Source organism: Telopea speciosissima, chromosome 1 (genome assembly GCF_018873765.1).
Source record: "Telopea speciosissima isolate NSW1024214 ecotype Mountain lineage chromosome 1, Tspe_v1, whole genome shotgun sequence".
Classification (NCBI taxonomy): Eukaryota; Viridiplantae; Streptophyta; class Magnoliopsida; order Proteales; family Proteaceae; genus Telopea; species Telopea speciosissima.
The window spans coordinates 35,310,419-35,332,496 of NC_057916.1; the positions used below are offsets into that span (position 1 = coordinate 35,310,419).

Consider the following 22,078-nt stretch of genomic DNA (forward strand, 5'->3'; position numbering starts at 1 on the left):
AATAAAATACCCTCTTTTGTATTGGCACACATCCCGCATATGTCTATACATAAGTACCAGTACTCATGACATTGTTGTGCACTCCCCCAACTCTAGTTGAGAACATACAGTTTAGATTAAAGAAACATACAAGTGGATGATTAAGATTTGCCTAGTGATTTTTGGAAACATTGCCTTTCATTGTTACATATAAGGGTTGTCGTACGTACAAAAAACTAAGGATTCTGTGTCAAAGAAACACTTAGACTTGAGTGTTTGAGATTTTGAGGACCCATAACCATTAAGAAACCATGATTTGGGTGCAGTCGTAATTACAAAGAAACACTTATGTTTGACTTTTGGAATGTTTAGAATCAGAACGAGATATCTCAGAATTAAATGAGACGAATCCTAATCTTAAGACCGTTTTGTATACAAAGCAATTTTAGAATTGGTTCCCTTGGGACTGGAACCGGTAATGAATCGTCTTGAATACCTCGAACCATCCTCTCTTTTTTTTTGGATAAACAGGAACCATCTTATTTGACACCCTTACACAGCACCTTCAAGTGCGACCTTTTATATGCATTAGTTGATGCTGTGTAGAATCGAACGATCTTCTTTTGATTTTTTTTGATGAAGGAATCAAATGATTCATCTATTCAATTCCGATTCCTCAATCCATGTTCTATACCCCAGTGTGCCCACCGAGTGGGTGAGCCGGTGAGCCTTGGTGCAACAGTTAAGTGGTGCAATTGCAACCAACAAGTTGCGGGTTTGCGCCTCCTAGACTCTGCAGTCGCTAGACCTGAACGTATGTGTGAGAGGCAACCACTTGTCCCTTTGCTCCAATAAAAACTCTTCCTCATCTTGTAAATGATAATAATAGGACGGTGGTTGCCTCCCACATGTACGTGCACCTGCACGTACGTGTTGAGGAAGTGAACTCGTTCTCTTTTTACAAGTTTCTTGTTCGTTAAGTCGCCAGTCCTGCAAACTAAAGCAAACAACACCCTTCCTTTATATTTATCCTTCGTTGCAGGCCCATAGCTCATACTCGAAGTGAAGAACAACGAGAAAAGGGGAGGGAAGAGAGAAAAACGAGGTGTGTGAGAGAGAGAGATGGAGTGTGTTTTCGGACTTGTTGGGAATGGATTCGCACTGGTGGTGTCGGATACTTCGGCAGTAAACAGCATATTGGTTCATAAATCGAACGAAGACAAGATAATGGTCCTCGACTCTCACAAGCTTATGGGCACCAGCGGAGAGCACGGTGACAGGTTCTTATCTCTTTCTCTCTTTTCTTTTTCTTTATGATTCGTCTTATGGGAAGAATTTATTGTAGACGATGATTTTCGTTTTTCAATTTTTGAATTGTGAAAGTTCGTCTTTCTTTCTTAACCATATAATTGCAGAGTTCAATTCACGGAGTATATACAGAAGAACGTAGCTTTGTATCAGTTCCGTAATGGGATCCCGTTGACTACGGCTGCTGCTGCGAATTTCACCCGCAATGAGCTCGCCGTCGCCTTGAGAAAGGTCCTTTTTTTATTGATACTTGTTGATTCTTATTTGCTTGATGTAGGGTTTCGTGGATATTTTAAGTTTCTACTTTCTGGGGCTTAAGAACTTTTACTTACCCCTCTCTTTAGGCATTGTTCTGTGCTATTCTGAATGTTGCGGTCTGATGCTGGAACATCCGATAGGGTTTCATCTGGTAATGTTTGGGTACTTGGCGGATCCATTTTGAATATCTTTGCAATATTCCATGGTGAAGCTGCTACTTTGGGGGGCGGTGGGGGTGGGTTGGGAACACTTGTTTTATGACCTGAAATCAACAGTAAGAATTTAGCTTCTAGCGAATTGACAGTTAGGGCCCCTCTTCGTGTTTGGCTTTAAGGTTTCATTTTTTAGTGGTGTTAAGCATCGGTTTTTACTTGAAAGTCGAATTTCATCTGTCACAATTGCTTGATGCTTCTGGTATAAGTTTTAGAAACGATTTTGGGTCAGTGTTCTTTCATGCTTTTCATCACCTTACCGGTTGAGATCATGGTGTATTAAATTCTCTCCTCTGGTGGTGTTAATCCACCCCTGCCAAGCAACCCCCCTATGGTCCTACCCCCATATTTAACAACCCATTCATAATAGTTTTAAAACCTTTATTTATCACGTTGTGGAGTTATTTTAGAGATGTGATTCCTGATAAGTGTGGGTTTGAAGGTGTTAGAGTAAGTCAGGAGTACATAGGATATTCTGGTATGTCAAGGGGTGAAATTTGGGAGGATATTTGATTGAGAAAATCAACTTGGTGTTTTTCATATGCCTTAGCTACTGATCTCAAATATCGTTTTTGAATCCACCAGGATTGTATGTTGGGAACCAGTAGCCTATTCTAAGTCATGGGATTAAAATAAATTAATATTTGTCAAAATCACCAAAATATCTGGATTTTTTTTTCAGGATTAAAATTCTAAAATTTAATTAATTTCAGTTGGAGTCAGCTAAAAAAAAAGGCATACCCAGTGCACGAGGCTCCCGCCACTGCGGGGTCTGGGGAGGGTCATAATGTACGCAGCCTTACCCTTGCTTTTGCAAAGAGGCTGTTTCCAGACTCGAACCCGTGACCACTTGGTCATAATGGAGCAACCTTTACCATTGCACCAAGGCCCACCCTCAGTTGGAGTCAGCTAAATTTCTGTAAAATCTACATATTTTCAACCAATATTGAAGTTGAATCCTCTGAAAATATTGTCAGCCATGACCAAAATCATGTTTGAAATCGAAGCTTAATTCCATGTATCAGCTAAAGGTTGCAATCCATCTTCGCCCCCAGAATACTAAAATGTAAACATTTTTTTTTACTGGTCTAACATCCAGCAAGATCTCGACTCATCACATCCTTTATTGTTTGGAAGTGGAGAGTCTTGCTTCTTAATTCTAATCTTTTGCTGGTCAGTCGGAAGCTCCTGAAAATCATATTTCGTTACTCTGTTATTGCTAGAGGAATTTGACTTTAATCCCTTAAACTATTGGAATGAGATGAATCATGTCATGTATCACACAATATTTGCAATCTAACCTTTTGATTTAATAGCCATTTAAGTCCTGATTGTGATATGTGGAGTATTTGGGAGAGGGAAAAACAAAAAATACAGTTTTCATATTTGTGGCTCTGTCACCATTTTGAAAATCTTAAGTAAGATAAAGGTGAAGGTGGTCTGGTGATCATCAAGAAGGCCCTTTAAAACATTGAAATTGTTTTTGGTTGTAAAATTTCACATTATTAATTAGAATTTTGTGCCTGATAAAGTAAATGGGAAATTCATTTGAGGCATCCATTTGAATCTAGAAGTTTGCACCTGATAAAGTAAATGGGATCTTCATTTGAGGCATCTTAAAGACTCTAAATGAAGTATCCTTCCAATCTAAAGGATTTGAGCTTACTGAAATTACAAAAGGGAGCTTTACTTATTGAGAGGAATGAATTTTTGTAGTTGTCAGGGGAGGAGTTCTTTGAAAAAGAATGAAGTAAAGGGTCATCAATACGTGCACATGCCTCGAAGGGCTTAGTAGAACAGTTTGCTAAATCATTCTTGTAGATAGGTTCAAGGTTTGGTTGACTTTTCTTTAGGTCATAGTTATCAAGGCGGCAAGGCGACCATGGCGCCTTAGAGGGTTCAAAAGCAAGGCGACACTGCCAAGGTGCCCGCCTAGACATCCAAGGCGACCAAGGAGCCTGGACGCCTAGGCGTCGCCTTGATAACTATGCTTTAGGTGCTCGTAGATCAGCTTTACTCTGCCCATGGGGTAGCACACCTTCTATTCACACCTCTGCCTCTTATAGGGTAACTCACTCCCTTATATACAAAATTTCAGTCAGTTTGACAATTCATCCCTCCGGGCACTGAACAAAGATTTCGTTGACCACGGACACCATTTGTTGATGATTAAAATGATCCATCGGATACAAGTGTCCTCATTGCTTAACGAGACAGGCTCTTTGTCTAATATCCGAATATCCTACCATTAACCATAGTTACAGGTTTTGAAACCAGGCTCAAAACAGAAATATTTTACGAAACCTTGAAATTTCGGTGGATGGTTTCAAGTGAGGGTTTCGAGACCCAAATGGCCAAATTAGGTCCTGAAACTTCTAGGAAACCATTTTTTAGATCCTCTAAACATAGTGGAACCTTTAGATTTTAAAAAACACCCAAAATGGTATCCTAGGTTGGTAATACATGATGTATGCTGCTGTATTGTATAGATTCTCTAATATGGCCTATTCCACAACAAATTTTGTACTCCAACACCCATAATTCAATTAAAACAACTAAAATATGCATTCGGAATGAATAGACAAAATTATAAACTACACAACTTGTTCGACACTTGTATGGGAATGGTTTGGTCAAAAATCACAAAAAACTAGGTTTGCACAATCCTTAAAGTCGAAGCCAGTGAAGTGAACGAAATGGGTTGAAATTTTGACCAATTTCGATCGAAACTGTACATTTTATACTAAAGAAATGTATCATTTTGGTCAAGACGATACATTTCATCGAAATTTCGCTGAAACATCAAAATTCGATAAAAAAAAACTGAACCTTGTACTTAAAAGTTGAAGGTAAGGATGGTCCAGCCATGGTTCAATTTTGTAAATTTTACTCCCCAGTAGAAAGAAAATTGAATGATGTTGCAATTTCCAGGTTTGTTACTTAAAATGATAATATACCATGCAAAGGCAACTTTTTGCATAATCTTAATCTTGTTTTTTAGTCCATGTGATAACTTTTGTTGATAGGCACTTTCCTGTCTAATATAAATGAGCTCTATTTGGGTAAAAATTCAGATTCCAGCTGAAGCTAGTTTAATGGAACATTTTGTATTTTCTCTGAATTCATTGGGCGTAGGCATGGTTGAGTTTGGTGTCTTAATGGTTGTTGAAACAGTAGTCAAGATCATGGGCCCATGGCTACATATTTTGCTCAGAAGCTAAAAAGTATTAGCCAGTCAGATATCCTTCTAATAAACAATCTAGGGTTGTACCTAAGTTGGTTGATAATCAGTCAAACAGAGAATGTGAAGGTGAGTTTAAAGCCACATAAAAAAGCTGTAGGAGATTGATCAACAATGTATAAATAAATAATTCCTCAGTCTCACAGGACAATTAATACCCAACGGGGAAAGAAACTTCAACTTTTACAACCCATCCAATTCCATCTAGAAAACTGCAAAGTTTACAAGAATCAAATAATAACTTAAATTATAACAAATGCCAATAACTGATCATAAATTTTATAGAATATGAATTGAATAATTTACAGTTATATGAAACCTTGGATACATTCCAATCCCCATAATCGAAGACTAAGATAAACATCATATGAGTCTGCTCTCTCTATATGATCCTAATCAAATTTCCCTCTGTTCACTATCTGTCAAATTTCATCTTCAAATATCTTCTATTTTATTCCACTCTGCCAGCTGTCTGCCACAACTTCTTAACTCATAGTGATCTCCCAATTGCTTGCTATTTAAGCCATAATATCTTGCTTTGGAATTATATGGCCTAGCTTTAGCCAATACATGCTCCAGCATCTATAGAGCTCTTTCCTTATGCTTCATCAAATCTCCTCAGACAGTTGCAAATTCATATTTTCAAAATCCAGAAATTGGCTACGAGTCCTCCAAAAGACAAGATGGTTTGATTTTCTCCCTTATGGATTCCCATGGGGGTTCACTAGCAAAGAGAGAAAGTGATGCAATATCGCTTTTGCGGACCAGGCCAAACCTGATTAGAGGCTCAGACCAAGAACCGGTTCCATATTTTCTCTGAATTATTTAAGACCCTCTAACCAACTGAGCTGCCCTTGCAAGTTGCAACAACAATGAGTTTGAATCATCCCATCAATACCCATTCTTCTCCTAATCCTCCAAACCACCCCAAAACCCTAATTTTCCCACCCATCTCTTGAAACCATCACCTCTCCCAAAATTCTTAACAAACCATTCAGCTAACAACACCTTCACATAATTGGATTGAGTATTCTCCTGTCCAATTGGAATACTCAAACCAAGTTGTTTCCCATTACTCCATTCAAACCACCACATCCCACCTATTTCTGGAGATCATTCCATTACCCAAATTCTTCACAGACCAATCCAACCATCAGAAACTCGCCATACCTGAATCAGATTTCATTCCCTACACTAGGAATAATCAATCCAAACCCCAGCCCCAAATTTCACCAAAAAAACCTATTTTTGACTTATTAGCTGATTTACCTGTTCATAACAGATCCTGGTTTACTGGTTCCTAGTTGGTCTTCTACCAATCTAGGACTACATTAATCCTTCATTCGAACATCGGTTTGTATGGTTTCATCTTGGTAAAATAGATAGACCAGTGGGGTGCAAATCATATCACAAATTTGCAGACCTTGGCTCAACGATAAGGTTTCTCCCTTTGACCTAGTGGTCTCAGGTTCGAGTAGGGAAACAGCCTCTCTGTGAAGTGGGGGTAAGGCTGCGTAAATTATGACCCTCCCCAGACCTTCGTTTTTAAAACTTGTTTGTCTTCTGTGATCTTGATTTAGACGATTTTGTAGTTTTAAGCTCTAGCCATTGTTATATATCATTATCATCTCATTTGTTCTGATTGGTTCACTCAAGTTGTAACTTGTTATGAAATTTGAAGTATACGATTTGAATGTTGTTGAATTATCAAATGAAATTTAAGCAAGCATTAGTGCACAATGTGATGTGTTCTCTCTCCCCCTCCCCACAAACACACTACACCCAGTCTGTTATAGTGATACACTGTGAACTGAGCTATGTAAATCGTAGTCTCATGAAATTAGTTTCGAGGAAGCATTGCTTTGTTTTCCTTAACTGGTTATGTCATTGGGAATTGAATTCCATTGAGCCACTATTCCCAGTCATTTACCAGGGGTCATCTGCTCACTGCCCTTTGAGAACTTTTCTTGATCTTTTTAGAGTGTGCAAACCTACCTTTTATATAGAGGGGATCACTATCGAATTCTTTCACCTTATCAATGCATCCCTGTCCTTCACAGAAAGGGATCATTTGGACAAGGGAATTTTTTGTTTTCACGACCCTGTTCTGATAAGAGTCCACTATTTTGAGCCACATGAAAGGCTGATGTGGTAATTCTGACTTTTCGAAGACAGTCAAGGTTTTGGATTAGCCACCTTTCAAATTTCAGGCTGAAATTCAGTCAACCAATCCACAAAATCTGGGCCCAGTTCGATCTTCCACATGGCTGATATTTGGGCAGTTATGGAAACATTTCCTCGGGAAGGGAAATTTTATCTTTCTGTTATTTATTTATGGGGGAAGTTTTCATACACGGCTGTGTAAGCCGTGCATGTGAGAGGGTGGGAGTTTCAAAGCATTAAATATGGGTGGGGGGGGTTTATGACTTTTCCTACTTTTTGTGAGAGGGGACACGACCGTGCATGCTTGCACGGCCGTGTGTGAAATCTTTGGCCTTTATTTATAGTTCTAAAAAAAGTTAACCCAAAATAACTCATCTTTTCTGCTTCGTGTGGCACTCTTTATTCTCCAGAATCCATACTCTGTCAACATACTTTTGGCTGGCTATGACAAGGAGACTGGCCCATCACTATACTACATTGACTACATTGCGACACTGCACAAAATCGAGAAAGGGGCGTTTGGTTATGGATCCTATTTCTCTCTGTCCATGATGGACAGACACTACCACAGTGGGATGTTGGTGGAAGAAGCAATTGATTTGGTTGACAAATGCATACTGGAGATCAGGTCCCGGTTGGTTGTGGCGCCACCAAATTTTGTGATCAAGATAGTTGACAAGGACGGAGCGAGGGAATATGCCTGGCGTGAAACCATTAAAGATGCTGATGTTTCATCAGCCTGAGCACATTTTGTTCGTTTCACTTGGACCATCTACCCTTGTTTTTGGTTCCTCCAAAATGGGGTATTGTCCTGTTCATGGAAAAAGAACTTTTTTTATGCTTTCTTAACTGTTCAAAACTGTTGAAATGTCATGTATACATGCATTATTATGGTTGTAGCCCCAGAGGGGAGTTGAGCTAAGGCGATGGACATCGAAGGACTGGTAACTTGGTAGGTTTATTTGGAAATTTAGAATTTTGTTGTTGTTGGGAATAGGAAAGATATATTACATTTTAACCCCTTCCACCCTCTCTTTGAAGGTGGGAGTGGTAACTTGGTCTTCTTATTTTGGAATTCTGATTTTATTTAATTGTCATCCAACTGCTCCATATTATCACCTTCCCAAAATGAAGAAAGCAGTATGCTAGGACGCCGGGTTTCAGCTATCTAGTGTAAATCTCCTATTGCATGGCACTACACGCTATTCTTTATTTCATTGCCTTCTTTTATTTTTATCCTTATATGATTTTTTTTTGTTGGGTTGGGGGGGTTGGGTTTGGTTGTGGTTCTTTGTTGTATTGATCCCATTGAGTTTTAATTAGTCTTAGTTGAGTTGAGTTTTTTTTACAGGGTTTTCCATGCCCAAATTTCAAAGTTTGGTATTCAGATAGACCGGCGAGCTCGCTGCAAGGTTGTTGTTTATGGGAGTTCAGCAAATTTCCCTCAATAATGTGGATTCATCTGAAAAGTCACCGATTTTGTTAAATCTTTGCTTTTTCTTCCCAATCCAAACCTCCTTCCCCCAAATTCCCTGTTTAAAGTTCTGACTCCTAAGTTACTACTAATAGGTATGTGACTTTGCAATTGCAACCCGAGCTTTCTTCTTCTACCAATCTTACCCTCTCTTTACAGATTACTCTCCCACCGCCTCCACTCCAGGTGCTTCACTCGACTATGTCATTGGATCCTTACCCTCACTCTCTTATATCATGTATTTATGTTTTCCTTTTGGATTGAGCTTCCTTCACCTACTCTTCACTTGAGGGTTCTCATGGATTCTCAGATCACTGCCAAGGGTTTTCGGATATTCATATGTGAAGAGAGGTCATTATCACAAAGGAAAAACTTTCACCTTTCCATCTGGCTGTATATGGTGCCCCCTTCATCTTGCTTTATCCATATGTCAAATTTCAGGTTCAACAGAATCTTCGATGTGGCAAAATAGAATCAAAAGCAGGTTCAAAAAAAGGAGTGAAGGAGCTCTGAACCTATCAATTGAATAGTTGAGGTCAGCCATGCCATCTCTCGATTTTGCTCAAAATCAAGCAGCCATTGAACTAGACGTAAATGTGTTGCAGTGGCAAAACACTAGGAATGAAATTGATTCAGTTTGGTTTGAATTCAGAGTGAGGAGATTTTAAGATTTCAAGAGACAAAAGGCATTTCTTTTTCATTGCTGTTCGGGATGACTTCATTTTGGGTAATGAAAATATGAGCTCAAAGTACACTGAAAACCAAAACGAATTCATTTTTATGCAAAGTGCCTTTGTGGGTTAGTTTCTTATGTAGTTCCAAGTGTCTTTCAACTACTGGTTTAATAATGAGTTTCTCAAGGTGTTATTAGACTAGCACAATTGCTTGTAATGGAGCTACAACTTCTAAAGCAAAAGAGGAATCGTGGGGATCCTTTCATATATTGGTAGATCTTGAGCTGTATTGTTGTTTACTTTGACAATCTAATAAGCAACAACTTCAATACATTCTGGTTTGGTGATGAGTTTCTAAAGGTGTTGTCAGACTAGTTCGAGGGAGGAAATTTCACTCCCCATATCCTATCATGTCTGATGAGTAGCAGCTTAATCCACAGTGACAGCAAGATCGCTCTCAAATTGGGTCCACAGCACCAAAGAGTTTATGAAAAAAGTTTGATGAATCAAGTACCACATACTGGTGAAGATGGGAACAAGAAAGAGCACAATTCCAGGTTGAAGCAGAGGGCCCCTGTTGTTAACTGGCTTCATTCTTGGTGAATCTACCCCAAGTGTTGGTGGTGTAGGGGAACTTGCATTCGATTCTGGTGGCAAGTTCATGAAAGGGGCTGAAGAATTTTCAGAGCCTGCAAGTGAGTGTGAGTAAGTTTAGGAAATGAGATGGGAAAGGATAAGGGTTTAAATTTCCTGATCAAATATGTTGAACATATATATACCAAATTACAAATAGTTTCAAAATTCGTATCCTCAACTTCAAACTTGAGTGATGGCCAATTGCATTTGAAGTGAAATGAGTTGCATTGGTATTCTTTCTTTCTTGCCTATCACCCATCCAAAATGTGATCCACACCATCAGTTCAGATTGATGAATTGGTGTAGGCCACGTTATACCGCAAACCTCTAAAAGGTGGCACCACAGTATCCCAAATAACAACCATAAACCCGTAATCTTAGAAAGGAGAATATGGGAGAGAACAACAGTGTTAGTAGAACGCAGAAGCTAATGGTAAGGTTCCTCCATTCTGACCAAATGGTCACAGTTTCAAGTCTGAACACAGCCTCTCTGTGAAAGCAGGGACAAGATTGAGTACATTATGACCTTCATGGGACACCCTGTTTTTTTCAAGAAGCTAATAGATTGGTTGCTGCTAAATCGAAAAGGCTGGGAACGCAGAATATTGTAAGACAGTATAGAAGAAGGGAGCAAAGGATCACAATGCATACCTGTTGTGTACTGAAGAGGAGGCAAAATTGGAGACCCTGTAACACATCAATAATTAAATTGATATAAGTAATTAGTCATTCAAATTGTTACACAAAAAAAAAAAAAAACTAGTCATTCAATTCCATAAGAACACAAATGCATCAGTAGCTTAGCCCAATGGCTTGCAAGGGCACTTTCGTCACTGTAGACAACTTGTTTTCCCCCTTCTTTCCTTCAAAAAGGACAGAAAAATCCTCTCGAAGAAATGGGCGCCTAATTCACAATTCAGAATTAAAAAAACCTATTTGTTCGAACAAATGGGCGCCTAATTCACGATTCATAAAAACACATTTGTTCGAACTTCGAATAGACGCACAGGAAGTAAAGTTACGTTTCTAATTGTTTAGAAAAGACTCTAACGAAGCAATCATCACGTTGCTTTTTTTTTTTGTTACCTGAACCTTAAATGTGGAAGCGCATTGTGGTTGCAGCTAGGGCTAGTATATCTTCTGGAGACGTTTATCGTTTTAGATCGTTAGCAGTAGCTTTGGGTTTACCGGATAATGCTGAATGCATTACTATCGCTATGAGCTAATGGATGAATAACATCGTTTTGAATTAAAGAAAAACACAAAAATCACAGGCCACAACACAGGAACCCTGAGACATTACGCGATGCGATCGATACGATCGGAGTAAGATCTCTCCAATTACACGGAGAGACGAAGAACCGTACACATTAGCAATCAGAAATCTAAATGAAAAAAAAAAGAAACTTAAAACGAGAAATTAAAGAAGAGAAGGAAAGCCGCAGGAGCTAGCTAGTCGCAAATCCAGGTAGGAAAACATAGATAAATATAAAAATCCGCAAGTTTAAACTTGGAACTTGAAAGTAAGCGGAAATCGTACCTTCGCAGAGATGTTCCAGAGATGCCGCGGTTGTTGTTGAAGTAGTGGAGTTGTTGGAAGAACAAAGAGATGATAGCGATAGGATCCTCGAAGTATTGAGAGGGAAGCCGAGGAGCAAAGGTTGGCTGAGGAGGTAACAGTAACAGACAGCGCCGGAGGTGTTAAAGGTGGAAGAGAAAACATCGCAACAGAGAGGAGGGATTGAGGAGGAGAGATTGTTGGGCGGCGATGAGATAAAAGGAAGGCAAGGGGACAGTGCCGTTAGCTCGTTGAAACAGACTTCGGTTGGAGAGGTAGGTACAATTACCAGAAACGTGAGAAGCAGAGCAAGTATGGTCTCTCCCTGCAGATCCCTCGCCGCCGGTATCCGAACCAGAATCATCACATCCACCATTTCTTCCGTCTGGAGAGTAGCTCTCCAACTCTGATAGAATCAAGACTGTTTCCTTCCTTCCTTCGTTCCTTCTCAGTTGCTGAACAGTGAAAATCAAAATGTTTGAACCTAAAATGTTTTTATAGGCTGAATGGCGGGAGGCTCTGCTGTAGAGGGGCAAGAGATCGCTGCCTGGTCATGTAGTTCTTCTACGACTACAGGGGGCCAATGAGAGCAAGGCATTAACATGGATGAGATATTTTATTTTACAGGGGGTGGGGCAGTAATTTCGCACTCTAGTGTTACCCACCATTTATACTTCACTAACACCAACCAATAGGACCTCAGATCACAATCTCGTACCGAGAATGTGAACCGGCCTAAACCAATAAAACCAATAGTTCAAGGTAGTGGCTTGACGAGGACCCACTGAATATTGTGACAAATCAATAATCGACCGGTCATAGCCCAATTAATCCGTTTAAGCCCATTTAACCCAATTATAGCTTGTTTATGTCTTGTTTAAGAACAATTTATAGTCCAATTAGTCAATTATTCCGTTTCAAGCCTGACTAACTTAAGCTCGATTTTAGATCAGTAATTGATCGTTCGAATAGAAATGTGTCCATGCCTTGGTCTATAAAGCTTGATTCCCTAAATATGCGGGAACCATGGTTTTAGGGCATGGTATCAAATGATAGAATTGTTTATCAACCAACCTAGAAATCGATATAGTATAGCCGTATAGGTCGTATCGGATTGGTATCAGCCAAATGCTGGGTCAATATACCTTTTTTTTGTACCAGACCAGGTATTGATTAGAAAAAAAAATGCCAAAAAAATGTCATAAATAATAACAAAATATTTATAAAAAATCTATAAAATAAATCAATTTTGTGTGATGAATATGCAATAAGTATGTAAAGAATATAAAAGGGTCGATTTCTAGAAAAATCCATTCAATATAAAAATTAAATTGTGTTAGAATGAGATATATATCTTTATATTAAATACTGCATAAAATGTATGACCAAAATTTTAGGGATTTTTTTTTTAGGTAGAAAGAAATCTATTCATTCATGCGCGCCCAACGCCAACCAAAGGAAATCAAAATACATAAAATAGATAGAGAACATGATAAACACAAGGTATGGATATACGGTATCCAAAACCAATGGGTGGAAATTGACCCGGTCTCACATGCCATTGATTGGGTCATTCAGACTAGGGGATGGGATGCAACTACTTCCCTAGATAAAATTAAGCACATGGACATGCGTGCCAATAGAGGGGGGCCCATACATGCTGAAAAGTCCATCGCCACACTACCCACGCGTGCCAACACACTACCACAACCTACTTTCAAATAGACTTGCCGGATCGACAAAGGTCTGCTGGATTGACGAGTGGAGCTTCGATCGACGACAAGAAGACCACCATAATCGCTGCCACAGCCTACTTTCGAATAGATTTGCAAGGATCTGCTAGATCGGCAAGTAGAGCATCGTCTGGTGATAGGAGAGGGATGGTGAAGATTGAACAGCTGGAGCTTCGGAGCCGATGAAAACCTCGGTGCCACTAGCACCTGAGTCGACATCACCTGCAAACACACAAACAAAGAAAAAGGAAATGTCTCCCCTGTTTGGGAGCCCAGAAACTAAAACCCAAAATTGAAGCATATAAATTACAGTTGTTTGCCGACGATGGCTAAAGACCATAACCAACCACAGAGGTGAAGCCCACAGGGTGAGATGGCAAAATGGATAGGGCAGAACAAGGAGCTTCAGGGGAGGGGGAGGGGGAGGTGTATGGTAGAAAGGTTTGGAGGTGACAGCCATGGTAGGGAGCGGGCCGGAAGGATGGCAGGCGCAAAAGGCGGTGGAGCAAGGTGGAATGGGGGCAAGCACAGAGGGCGGTGGAGAATGGCGGAAGGGGGGCGGACATATAGGGCGGTGAGGCAAGGTGGTGGCTGTGATGATCCATGAAAGGGGAAATGCTTTTCCAGGCAGGTTCATTATCATCATCGGCATCGTCGGCGTCGTCGGCATCGTCACCTATGGCGGTTCCAAGGATCATGGCTGAAGGAGCAGAGAAGGAGAGGAGAAGAATGATTACCTGCATAAGGCGGATGTGTTACACGCACAACGACGAAGAAACCCTAGTGTTACACACACAGTGGCGGAGGCAAAGCAATGAAAACCCTACTTTCTCTACTTAAATTTTTTAAGGAATATAGGGATTGAATCGGAAGTTTCGGTATTTGATTGTATCGACATTATAACATAATATTGAGTATTTGAGAAAATAGTAATAAAACTCCAGACTAGGTGTCAAAATTGAGACTGAATAGGGTAAATCGGCCTGGATCGAACCACATCGAACGAAAGAACCCGAAACCGAAACCAAACTGATCTACCCTGATAAGAAACCGATAACAACCCAAAATCCATTAAAAATCATAAATTCTATAGTTTTATATAAATGTGTAAGTTAAACCAAACCCAAACAGGTCGAAACCGAAGCCGACCTTGATAACAAACCGATACAACCCGAAACTAAACCGAATCGAGCCAAAACCGAACTTTCCTTATTGGTTTGGTTTCATATTCACCATTCCCAAATTGAAACTGACTCAACCTGAACCGATCGATTGACACTCCTAGTCTTGACAATCATATCTAATCATCATAGTACAATAAAATACATCTGACAACCCAAAAAAAAAACCGAGTAATCCATAAAAACTAACAATGTAAAATGACAGGCATACGTCACCTAACCCAGCCTGATGCAAACTACAATTCTACGAAAACAAGTAGTTTTCAATTAATTTTATTAGTTCAATTATCAATCTATAATTAAATAAAAAAGCATCTGATCCAAAGAAATATTTAATTATACATATTTCATATCCCCAATGCACCGAATGTCATGTCCATGGTATGTATCATCATCATCCCCTCGTGACAAAGAGTGCTATTGGTACGCTACTGAAGGTGGGAATAACTGATAGAAGAAAGATGACATACCACTCTTAGGAGTCTGACTCCTCCTATTGGTGTCTCCAATAGTTAGACTCCAACTATTACTCCCCCTACTATTGTCCCTACATGACTCATGGCTTGACTATGAGGGATAAGCAAGGTGCAGTAGATAGATAGGATGAGGTGGATAGGTGGGTTATTCAGCGGATGTGGATATTGAAAAAAATATATATGATACTGTGTGGGGTTTGGTGGCTGAGTCTCAAACTCGTGCCTTACGTCAATATGGGGAATATGTCCCTCCCTCTACTTCTCAACATACCTTCTTTGGACGTCATCCATCACACATATAATCTCCCCACCATACGTCGAAGGTTTCAAAACATAACATGACTGTGTCTCAAAACCATTATCAACATCATCCTCCTGTGCATCCTCGGCCGTCACCTGTAGACTTATAATGTTGGTGGAGATCTTGCGCCATTTCACTTGCATGTCTCTAATCTCAGGGAAGCATGCCATATCCTCCAATATAAGATCAAGGCAATGTGCAATGCATGGGGCCCAAGAAAGGTATGGCCTTTGGTGCTCTTGTAGTCTCCCCATTGGCTTTTACGCTGCCTAGTTGTCCGTCACCACCTGAATAACGTGCTCGTCCTCAATCTTAGCAACTACCATGGCTATTTGTTGGAATATGTACTCAACCATCTTTCGCTCACCAGATGCATCGACAGACTTGTGGAATATCATATTGCCACAATAGTATACCATAAAGTTGATGAGATCTTCTTCGTTATGTAAGTCCACCCATCACACATTATAAAAACACCCTTTTTGGCCCAAAGTGATCCATGACTGCAAGGATCGGATGTAATCCTTTAGGTCCAACTTCTCAAGTGGTAGGTATGTATGCTGAATTTTCCAAGGCATAGGGGTTTTCACCTTTCCCTCCTCTGCACAAACATCGAGGAGGTTCTATAGTTGAAACCCTAATTTAAAGGTCTAAATGTAAAACATATGTACGTCTTGTGTTGATTAATTAACAAATTTAGGAAACTTATTCCATGGAAAGGGAACTTGCTGTCAAATATGGAAAGACTTTTTTTTTTTTGGTTAAGTATGGAAAGACATTCATTCAATTATATAGTTGGGTTATGTAAGATTCTGGGACTTTGTTTAAAAAAATAATATATCTCTGATGACTTTTTTTTTTGTTAGAGTTTAGAGGTTGTCTAATTGCCTATGTCTTCGATAACACAGATGTGTGTAGGTGTGTGTGGGTCTCAACAAGACAACTCGGGTGTGTTTGCAAAATCTATTTCAAATTCATCAAAATCTGTGATATATAACAAAAGTTTGATCTCAATATCTTCCCTTTCCCATTTTCCTTGCAACCAAACAAAGCTTTTGGATCCCATTTTGATGTAATTGAAATTATATGCTAGCAACACTCTTCCTCTTCTCTACCTTATTCCCAAAATCTCCTTCAAGGAATTAATCATTGCTTCTCATTAAAATATCAAGTGATCACGGGTTCGAGTCTGAAAATGGCCACTTTGTGAAAGCAGGGGTAAGGGCGTAAGGCTGCATACATTATGACCCTCCTCAGACCCCACAGTTAAGGGTGTCAAAATGGAACCGAAACCGATTGTCGGAATCGGAACCGACCGTTTACGATCGAACCGCACCAAACAAAAACGACATGATTTTAATTTCATAGGTTCTATTACCGGTTTGGTTCGATTCAAAATTGGAAAACCGTCGGTTAACCGAATAGAAACCGAGTAGAAAAACGAGATTAGCAATATTCTTATTTGTTTAAGAATAGAGTTAAGTACTCTAAAATATTAGGACTCCTTACTAAGATTTTTTTGAATTTCAGTTTGAGTGTCAAATTCATGAAGGGACGAAAGATTTTAGTACGAGCATGTCTTAGTGGACTTTGTTAATGAATTGAGTGGGGGATGGATCGGTGATGTCCTCAAGTTGGTTTCCCTTGCGGTATTTTACAGCCTTGAGTAATCACTTAAAATTATCATTGCTACTAGCATGTCTAAGTGAACTTTGCCTAGAGTTAGATGTACATGTATGAAACAATATAGTTTCTCCCATATAATAAGGATATGGAAAATAAAATTAAAGGGTACAAAGGTGAAACCGGTATTACAAATCGCATGTAAATCAAATAACGAAAATCGAATAGAAACCGTTGAAACCGCACTGCTTATAAAACGAATCTAATTGTAAGTGATTCTTATCCGGTGCGGTTTTGATTTCTACCTTGCAAAATGTGCACCGAACCAGAACCGCACCATTTGACACCCTTACCCATAGTGGTGGGAGCCTTGTGCAACGGATAAGCCCTTTCTCATTAAAAATATCACTAGGATAAAATGATGTCCAGGCAAGTCCTAAGTGGTCCAAGGTGTATTTTAGTAATTTGGGGGATCTTGATGTACCTTCTTAGTATAGTTTCATATTTGACAAATCTATGAGATCAAAAAACGAATCAAAATTGGATTAATTTATAAGGAATTACAATACAATCGCCAATAGATGCTCAATATATAGAGGATACACTCAGACTAAACACAACCAATATATAGAATCTCAGACTTAATAGTACTTCAAAGCCAGAACTCCTACAGCAAATAATAGGAGAGATGGTGAGAAACTCTCAGAGGGATTGGCGGCTGATGGGGATAGAACCGGACGGATCCCTGAACTCGCCGGAGTTTCTGAGCTCACTGGTGTAGATGCCGGAGTTAATCCTGTAGGGAGTTCTGCTTGTGGTGCCAGAGCTGGAGATGTCGATTTGGGGACTGCAGAAGGTGCCCAACAAAGGAAACAGAGTTAAGTGCTATTGACACAAGCCAAGAAGATTGCTAACTGTGACCTCTGCTCAGTACATTAGGTGACCCAATTACCCAAAACTAAATATTATATGATCGAACAAATTACCTGGGGGAGACAGAGTTGGCCCAAATGCTATAGGACCTGCCAGAAATCAATTATTATTAGTGTAAACAATTAGCTTAACAGCTCCACATTAAGGGTGGATCAAGTGTTCAACCCAAAAACTTAAGTTGTTAGGTGGAGAGACCCAACTAGTATATGAAATCACCCAAAATTCTTGAGTTAGTCGATGTGAGACTATTCCCAACACTACCCCTCACGTGTTGGTTCTCTTTTAAGTGGGGGTATACGTTACACATAGAACTTAAGCTGTTAGAGAGACCCGAAAAATTATCTCCTCCAGTTCCCTGCCCGGTTAGTTCCCCAGTGCCACTAATAAGGGGGGTGGACCCCACCCGGACAGAGTGTTCGGGTTGGGGTAGGGTGGTCATTGTGCCCCCCCCCCTTTGTTAGACACACTGGGGAACTAGGCCGAACAGGGAACTAGAGGGGATAAAGATCCAAAGAGACCCAACTAATATATGAAATCACCCAAAGTTCTCAAGTTAGTCGATGTGAGACTATTCCCAATACTACCCCTCATGTGTTGGCTCTCTTTTAAGTTAGTCGAGTACAGACCAGCTCCCCGGTCCACATGGGAATAGGGTGTGCGTTCCACACCCCATGGAGGGTGGGGATCTGTCCCCACCCATCCCCCATGTGGGGAGCAAATCTTTTCCCTGACATGTATGTCCCTCTCTAATATCATATTGAAGTGTTCAACCTAAAAGCTTAAGCTATTAAGTGGAGAGGTCCAACTGATAGATAAAGTCATCTAAGGTCTCAAAATTAGTCTATGTAAAACTATTCACAATAGGTGTTTCATAACTATCATTGTACCTGGAGCAGGAAGAGGAGAACCAGTGGCTGCAAACAGAATGAACCCACAATTAGTAATCTTTAATTACAAGTTAAGCTGATGAATGCACTGAAAACCCTAAAAAACAAGCTTACCTTTGCATTGAACCGGCACACCAGACATGTTACACGCACGGGGTAGTGAAACGGCAAGGGTTCGATTGATGGGTAGGCGTAAAGGAACATTTCCAGCGACAACAAGACATGCACAATCCATGCTAGTGTTCATAAGAGTCCCAAGAGATCTGCAACAATCTGCAGTTGGAGAAGATCCATTTGCTGCACTTCCTGTGATGTAACTCATGCATGGGGTGAAGCTAGTGATCATAGAGGTTGTGCATGATCTACTCATCTGGCCCTGTAGTACTGGAATCACTGACATCACTAATGCAATTGAAGAGATGGCAATGAAGAAGCACTTGAAACTCTTGAGACCCTCCATGTATCTGATCCTATTAAGAAGAGCTAGCTAAGTGTGGAGTACTATTCAATTCTATAGCTAAGAGAAGAGGAGTTTTAAGAGAAACAAGTATAGAGAGATTAATAGAAACAAGGGCAGGTATGAAACTGAAATGGGTTACGTGGTGTTGGAGTAAGAGATTGGGAGGAGATTCATATAGGTAAGAAAAGTGGTAGTGTGGATGGAATAGAAATTGGTAGATTTGAAGTGGGTTTTGGAGTTCACCAACCTTAGCTAACTTTAGTTTTTTGGATGAGCTAACATCTATGATAGATAAATTAATGGATAACTAACTATTTCTTTCTTTCTTTCTTTCTAGTCTCTGCTAGAGAGCAATTAGGTGGAGTTGGCATGTATGTGTAGGGTCCAAGGGTTCTTAGCTTGGAGCCTGGAGGTTGGATGGTTGCTTCGGTCAGCATCTATCAATGATTATACCCGTTAAAAAAAATTTTAAACTAAAAGAAAAAAAAAAAAATGAAAGGAAACGCGCCAGGTAGGGGTCGAACCTACGACTTTCTGCTTAGGAAACAGACGCTCTATCCACTGAGCTACAGGCGCTTGTTGATTTTGAATTCCTACTTATTAAATTAAACATATATAAACTTGTAGGAAGGAAAACATTTTTCACTGAAAAATTTGCAAAGGATTCAGTTTCTCTTCACCATTTCACCTGATTAAAAGAAATATATATTTTCTTTTTATAGAAAAATATGAACCTTATTAAAATTAACCTGAATTACACATGGATGGAGTTGAACATAACTCCTAGATACATGGATCAAAATTTGACCAGACTGTTGTGCATACGTTAACAACAATTTGATTAAAAGAAAAAAATATTTCGAACCATAAGCAATAGGGGTGAGAGTTAATTATAAACCTAGAGTCTCATCAGATTGTACCTTCTATCCATTCTCTATTCACCCAATCCTTTGGGTAATCTCAAGTTAGTTGATTGCTAGATTGCACCAATGTTATAGAAACCTGATTCAGCCCTCAACCCATCTTGGGATTGGTCTGGTTCAACCACCAGTCTACAAGATCATTCAAGTTGTTGTCCACTCAAAAAAGGAGAAGGGATCAAGTAGGGGGCTTGATCCACTCACTTATTGTCCAGGTCTCAGAGCAACGGATTGGACATAAATACTCTCTATAGATCCAAAGAGCTTTTCTCTTATACCAAATTCGTCATATCCTTCTTTTGTTTTTTTTAAATCACCACCTCACTTCATTTTATTTTTTCTTAATTTTCTTAAGAAGGAAAATGTTTTCTGTTCAGGAGTGTGGCCTACACCAATGCTCCCCTTAAGGGTGCCAATTTTGAACTAGAAGAACCTGCTAGGAACCGAAACCAACCCACCTGATAGCTTATTGGTTCTGTTCTGAATCTACCAATTAGGAACCAGTGGAATCGGGGTGGAACTGAGACAAATTCACATCCTAACCCTATATATTATATAATATAATTCTTAAGACTCAAGGTCATGAAAGCTAAGGTCAAACCCTTTATTTAGTTTAGTCTTCAATTTTGATTGGTACCATTTGTCTCATATACTATTTTACCAAAGATTTGGCAGTACATTTAAAGGTATATTTGGGAATGCTAACTTAAGAACATACCTTAAAATAATCATACTTATTAATTAATACAAAACAAGAGGTAATATAGACTAATTCTATGATTTGAGAAAAAAAATGAAAAATATCTCATGTAATTGAAATTAGTGTCTTATTATAATATTATTAAATATATGTAGCATGTGTTAAGGAATTTTATTTTTAAATTTTGGACTGTTTGGAACCGTTTTGGAATTGGAATCAACCCACCCATTAGTTAATGGTCCTGGATCTCAAGTTTGGAACTGATTAGCTTATTGGTCTGGTTATAATCTTGACCCGTTAGGGATGGAACAGTTAAGGAACCAGACCAATTGACATCCCTAGCTCCACTATGTCTATCTCTCTCCTCCCTCTATGAAATGACATCTTTGTCCCTCTTTGGGGAAGAGAGAGATAGACCCTGGGGATGCTGACGTAGGCCACACTCCTAGATGGAAAACTCCGACCCTTTTCTTAAATCTGCTTAGAGTGGTAACTTGTTATGTTAACGTAGGCCACGCTCCCGGATAGAAAACTCCAACCCTTTTCTTATATTTGCGTAGAGTGGTATGTTATAGGACTTATTACTTAGGGTAAATGACACGTCACCCCTTGGTTTTCAAACGAAACATAAATCACCCCCTGATTTTTGAAAAAACTCATCTGTCCCACTCTATAGTAACAGTGTTACTCTATTGTTAGTTATTGGTGTGAAAGGACTATTTTACCCTTGTACTAAAACATTAGAATCAAATTTACAATACTACCCTTCAGAATCTATGTTTGAATGTCAAGGGTAGTGTAGGAATTTTAACTTATTTAACTGGCTGACATCATCATGTAACAGCATAAAACTAACGATAGGGGCTAATTTATCATATTGGGGTCTAATACAGGGGGTGATTTGAATATTTTTAAAAACTAGAAGGTGATTTGAGTTTCGTTTGAAAATCAGGGGGTGATGTGTAATTTATCCTATTACTTATGGATATTTTGTTTTCAAGCAACATGTATTAATTGAGTGAATTACTTTTGGGTACCTTTTGTTGTAACCAAAGTGGTGAATAGGTAAAGGTACTTTTTTTTGTAATCAAATTATTAGAACTTGTAATCTTCTTTTTTTGATTGTTTCTTGTCTTATTCTTTACAATTCTTTTAAGTCAATAAAGGGTTTTTAAAATAAGAGAAAAGTATTATCACAACATCAATGTGCAAATTCCTATGTCGTCCTCTCACATCCCACTCTTTCCTCATTAAAATCCCCTACTAGGCAATTTGATTTCCCACCCACCCCCTCATTGGTGGAAAATTGCACTCTTGATACGTTGAGCAATGCCTCTCATTTAAAAAGTGATTGAACATTA

General features: G+C 39.3%; 3 protein-coding genes and 1 non-coding gene across 4 annotated transcripts; 1 reads left to right on the top strand and 3 right to left on the bottom strand.

Annotated features, from left to right (window-relative positions):
- Nucleotides 1-973: 973 nt before the first annotated feature.
- LOC122647254 (proteasome subunit beta type-2-B-like) lies at nt 974-8,179 on the top strand. Its single transcript, XM_043840694.1, has 3 exons — nt 974-1,259; nt 1,395-1,518; nt 7,572-8,179. The coding sequence occupies exons 1-3, from the start codon at nt 1,102-1,104 to the stop codon at nt 7,902-7,904; spliced, it is 615 nt and encodes a 204-aa protein (XP_043696629.1). The 5' UTR covers nt 974-1,101; the 3' UTR covers nt 7,905-8,179.
- A 1,411-nt stretch (nt 8,180-9,590) lies between these two features.
- On the bottom strand, nt 9,591-11,879 carry LOC122648804 (non-specific lipid transfer protein GPI-anchored 25). The gene is made up of 3 exons (XM_043842038.1): nt 11,486-11,879; nt 10,597-10,632; nt 9,591-9,998 (listed from the first exon to the last, which is right to left on the bottom strand). The coding sequence occupies exons 1-3, from the start codon at nt 11,877-11,879 to the stop codon at nt 9,739-9,741; spliced, it is 690 nt and encodes a 229-aa protein (XP_043697973.1). The 3' UTR covers nt 9,591-9,738.
- Nucleotides 11,880-17,380: 5,501 nt separating this feature from the next.
- On the bottom strand, nt 17,381-19,112 carry LOC122644361 (non-specific lipid transfer protein GPI-anchored 20-like). The gene is made up of 4 exons (XM_043837921.1): nt 18,752-19,112; nt 18,638-18,664; nt 17,804-17,839; nt 17,381-17,673 (listed from the first exon to the last, which is right to left on the bottom strand). Exons 1-4 carry the CDS (start codon nt 19,095-19,097, stop codon nt 17,459-17,461), a joined length of 624 nt encoding a protein of 207 aa, XP_043693856.1. The 5' UTR covers nt 19,098-19,112; the 3' UTR covers nt 17,381-17,458.
- A 488-nt stretch (nt 19,113-19,600) lies between these two features.
- On the bottom strand, nt 19,601-19,673 carry TRNAR-CCU. Its single transcript has one exon. It is a non-coding gene; the product is annotated as a tRNA-Arg (tRNA).
- Between the last annotated feature and the right edge of the window lie 2,405 nt (nt 19,674-22,078).

Excerpts from the sequence above, each read along its gene's own strand:
- LOC122647254 (XM_043840694.1), top strand. The coding sequence starts at position 1,102 with ATGGAGTGTGTTTTCGGACTTGTTGGGAATGGATTCGCACTGGTGGTG. Across the intron at positions 1,260-1,394 it reads AGCGGAGAGCACGGTGACAG|AGTTCAATTCACGGAGTATA; the intron begins GTTCTTATCTCT and ends ATATAATTGCAG. Across the intron at positions 1,519-7,571 it reads TCGCCGTCGCCTTGAGAAAG|AATCCATACTCTGTCAACAT; the intron begins GTCCTTTTTTTA and ends TTTATTCTCCAG.
- LOC122648804 (XM_043842038.1), bottom strand. The coding sequence starts at position 11,879 with ATGGTGGATGTGATGATTCTGGTTCGGATACCGGCGGCGAGGGATCTG. Across the intron at positions 10,633-11,485 it reads TCTGGAACATCTCTGCGAAG|GGTCTCCAATTTTGCCTCCT; the intron begins GTACGATTTCCG and ends GATGTGTTACAG. Across the intron at positions 9,999-10,596 it reads TCCTCTTCAGTACACAACAG|GCTCTGAAAATTCTTCAGCC; the intron begins GTATGCATTGTG and ends ACTCACTTGCAG.
- LOC122644361 (XM_043837921.1), bottom strand. The coding sequence starts at position 19,097 with ATGGAGGGTCTCAAGAGTTTCAAGTGCTTCTTCATTGCCATCTCTTCA. Across the intron at positions 18,665-18,751 it reads TGTGCCGGTTCAATGCAAAG|CCACTGGTTCTCCTCTTCCT; the intron begins GTAAGCTTGTTT and ends TTCTGTTTGCAG. Across the intron at positions 17,840-18,637 it reads TTCTCCTCTTCCTGCTCCAG|GTCCTATAGCATTTGGGCCA; the intron begins GTACAATGATAG and ends GATTTCTGGCAG.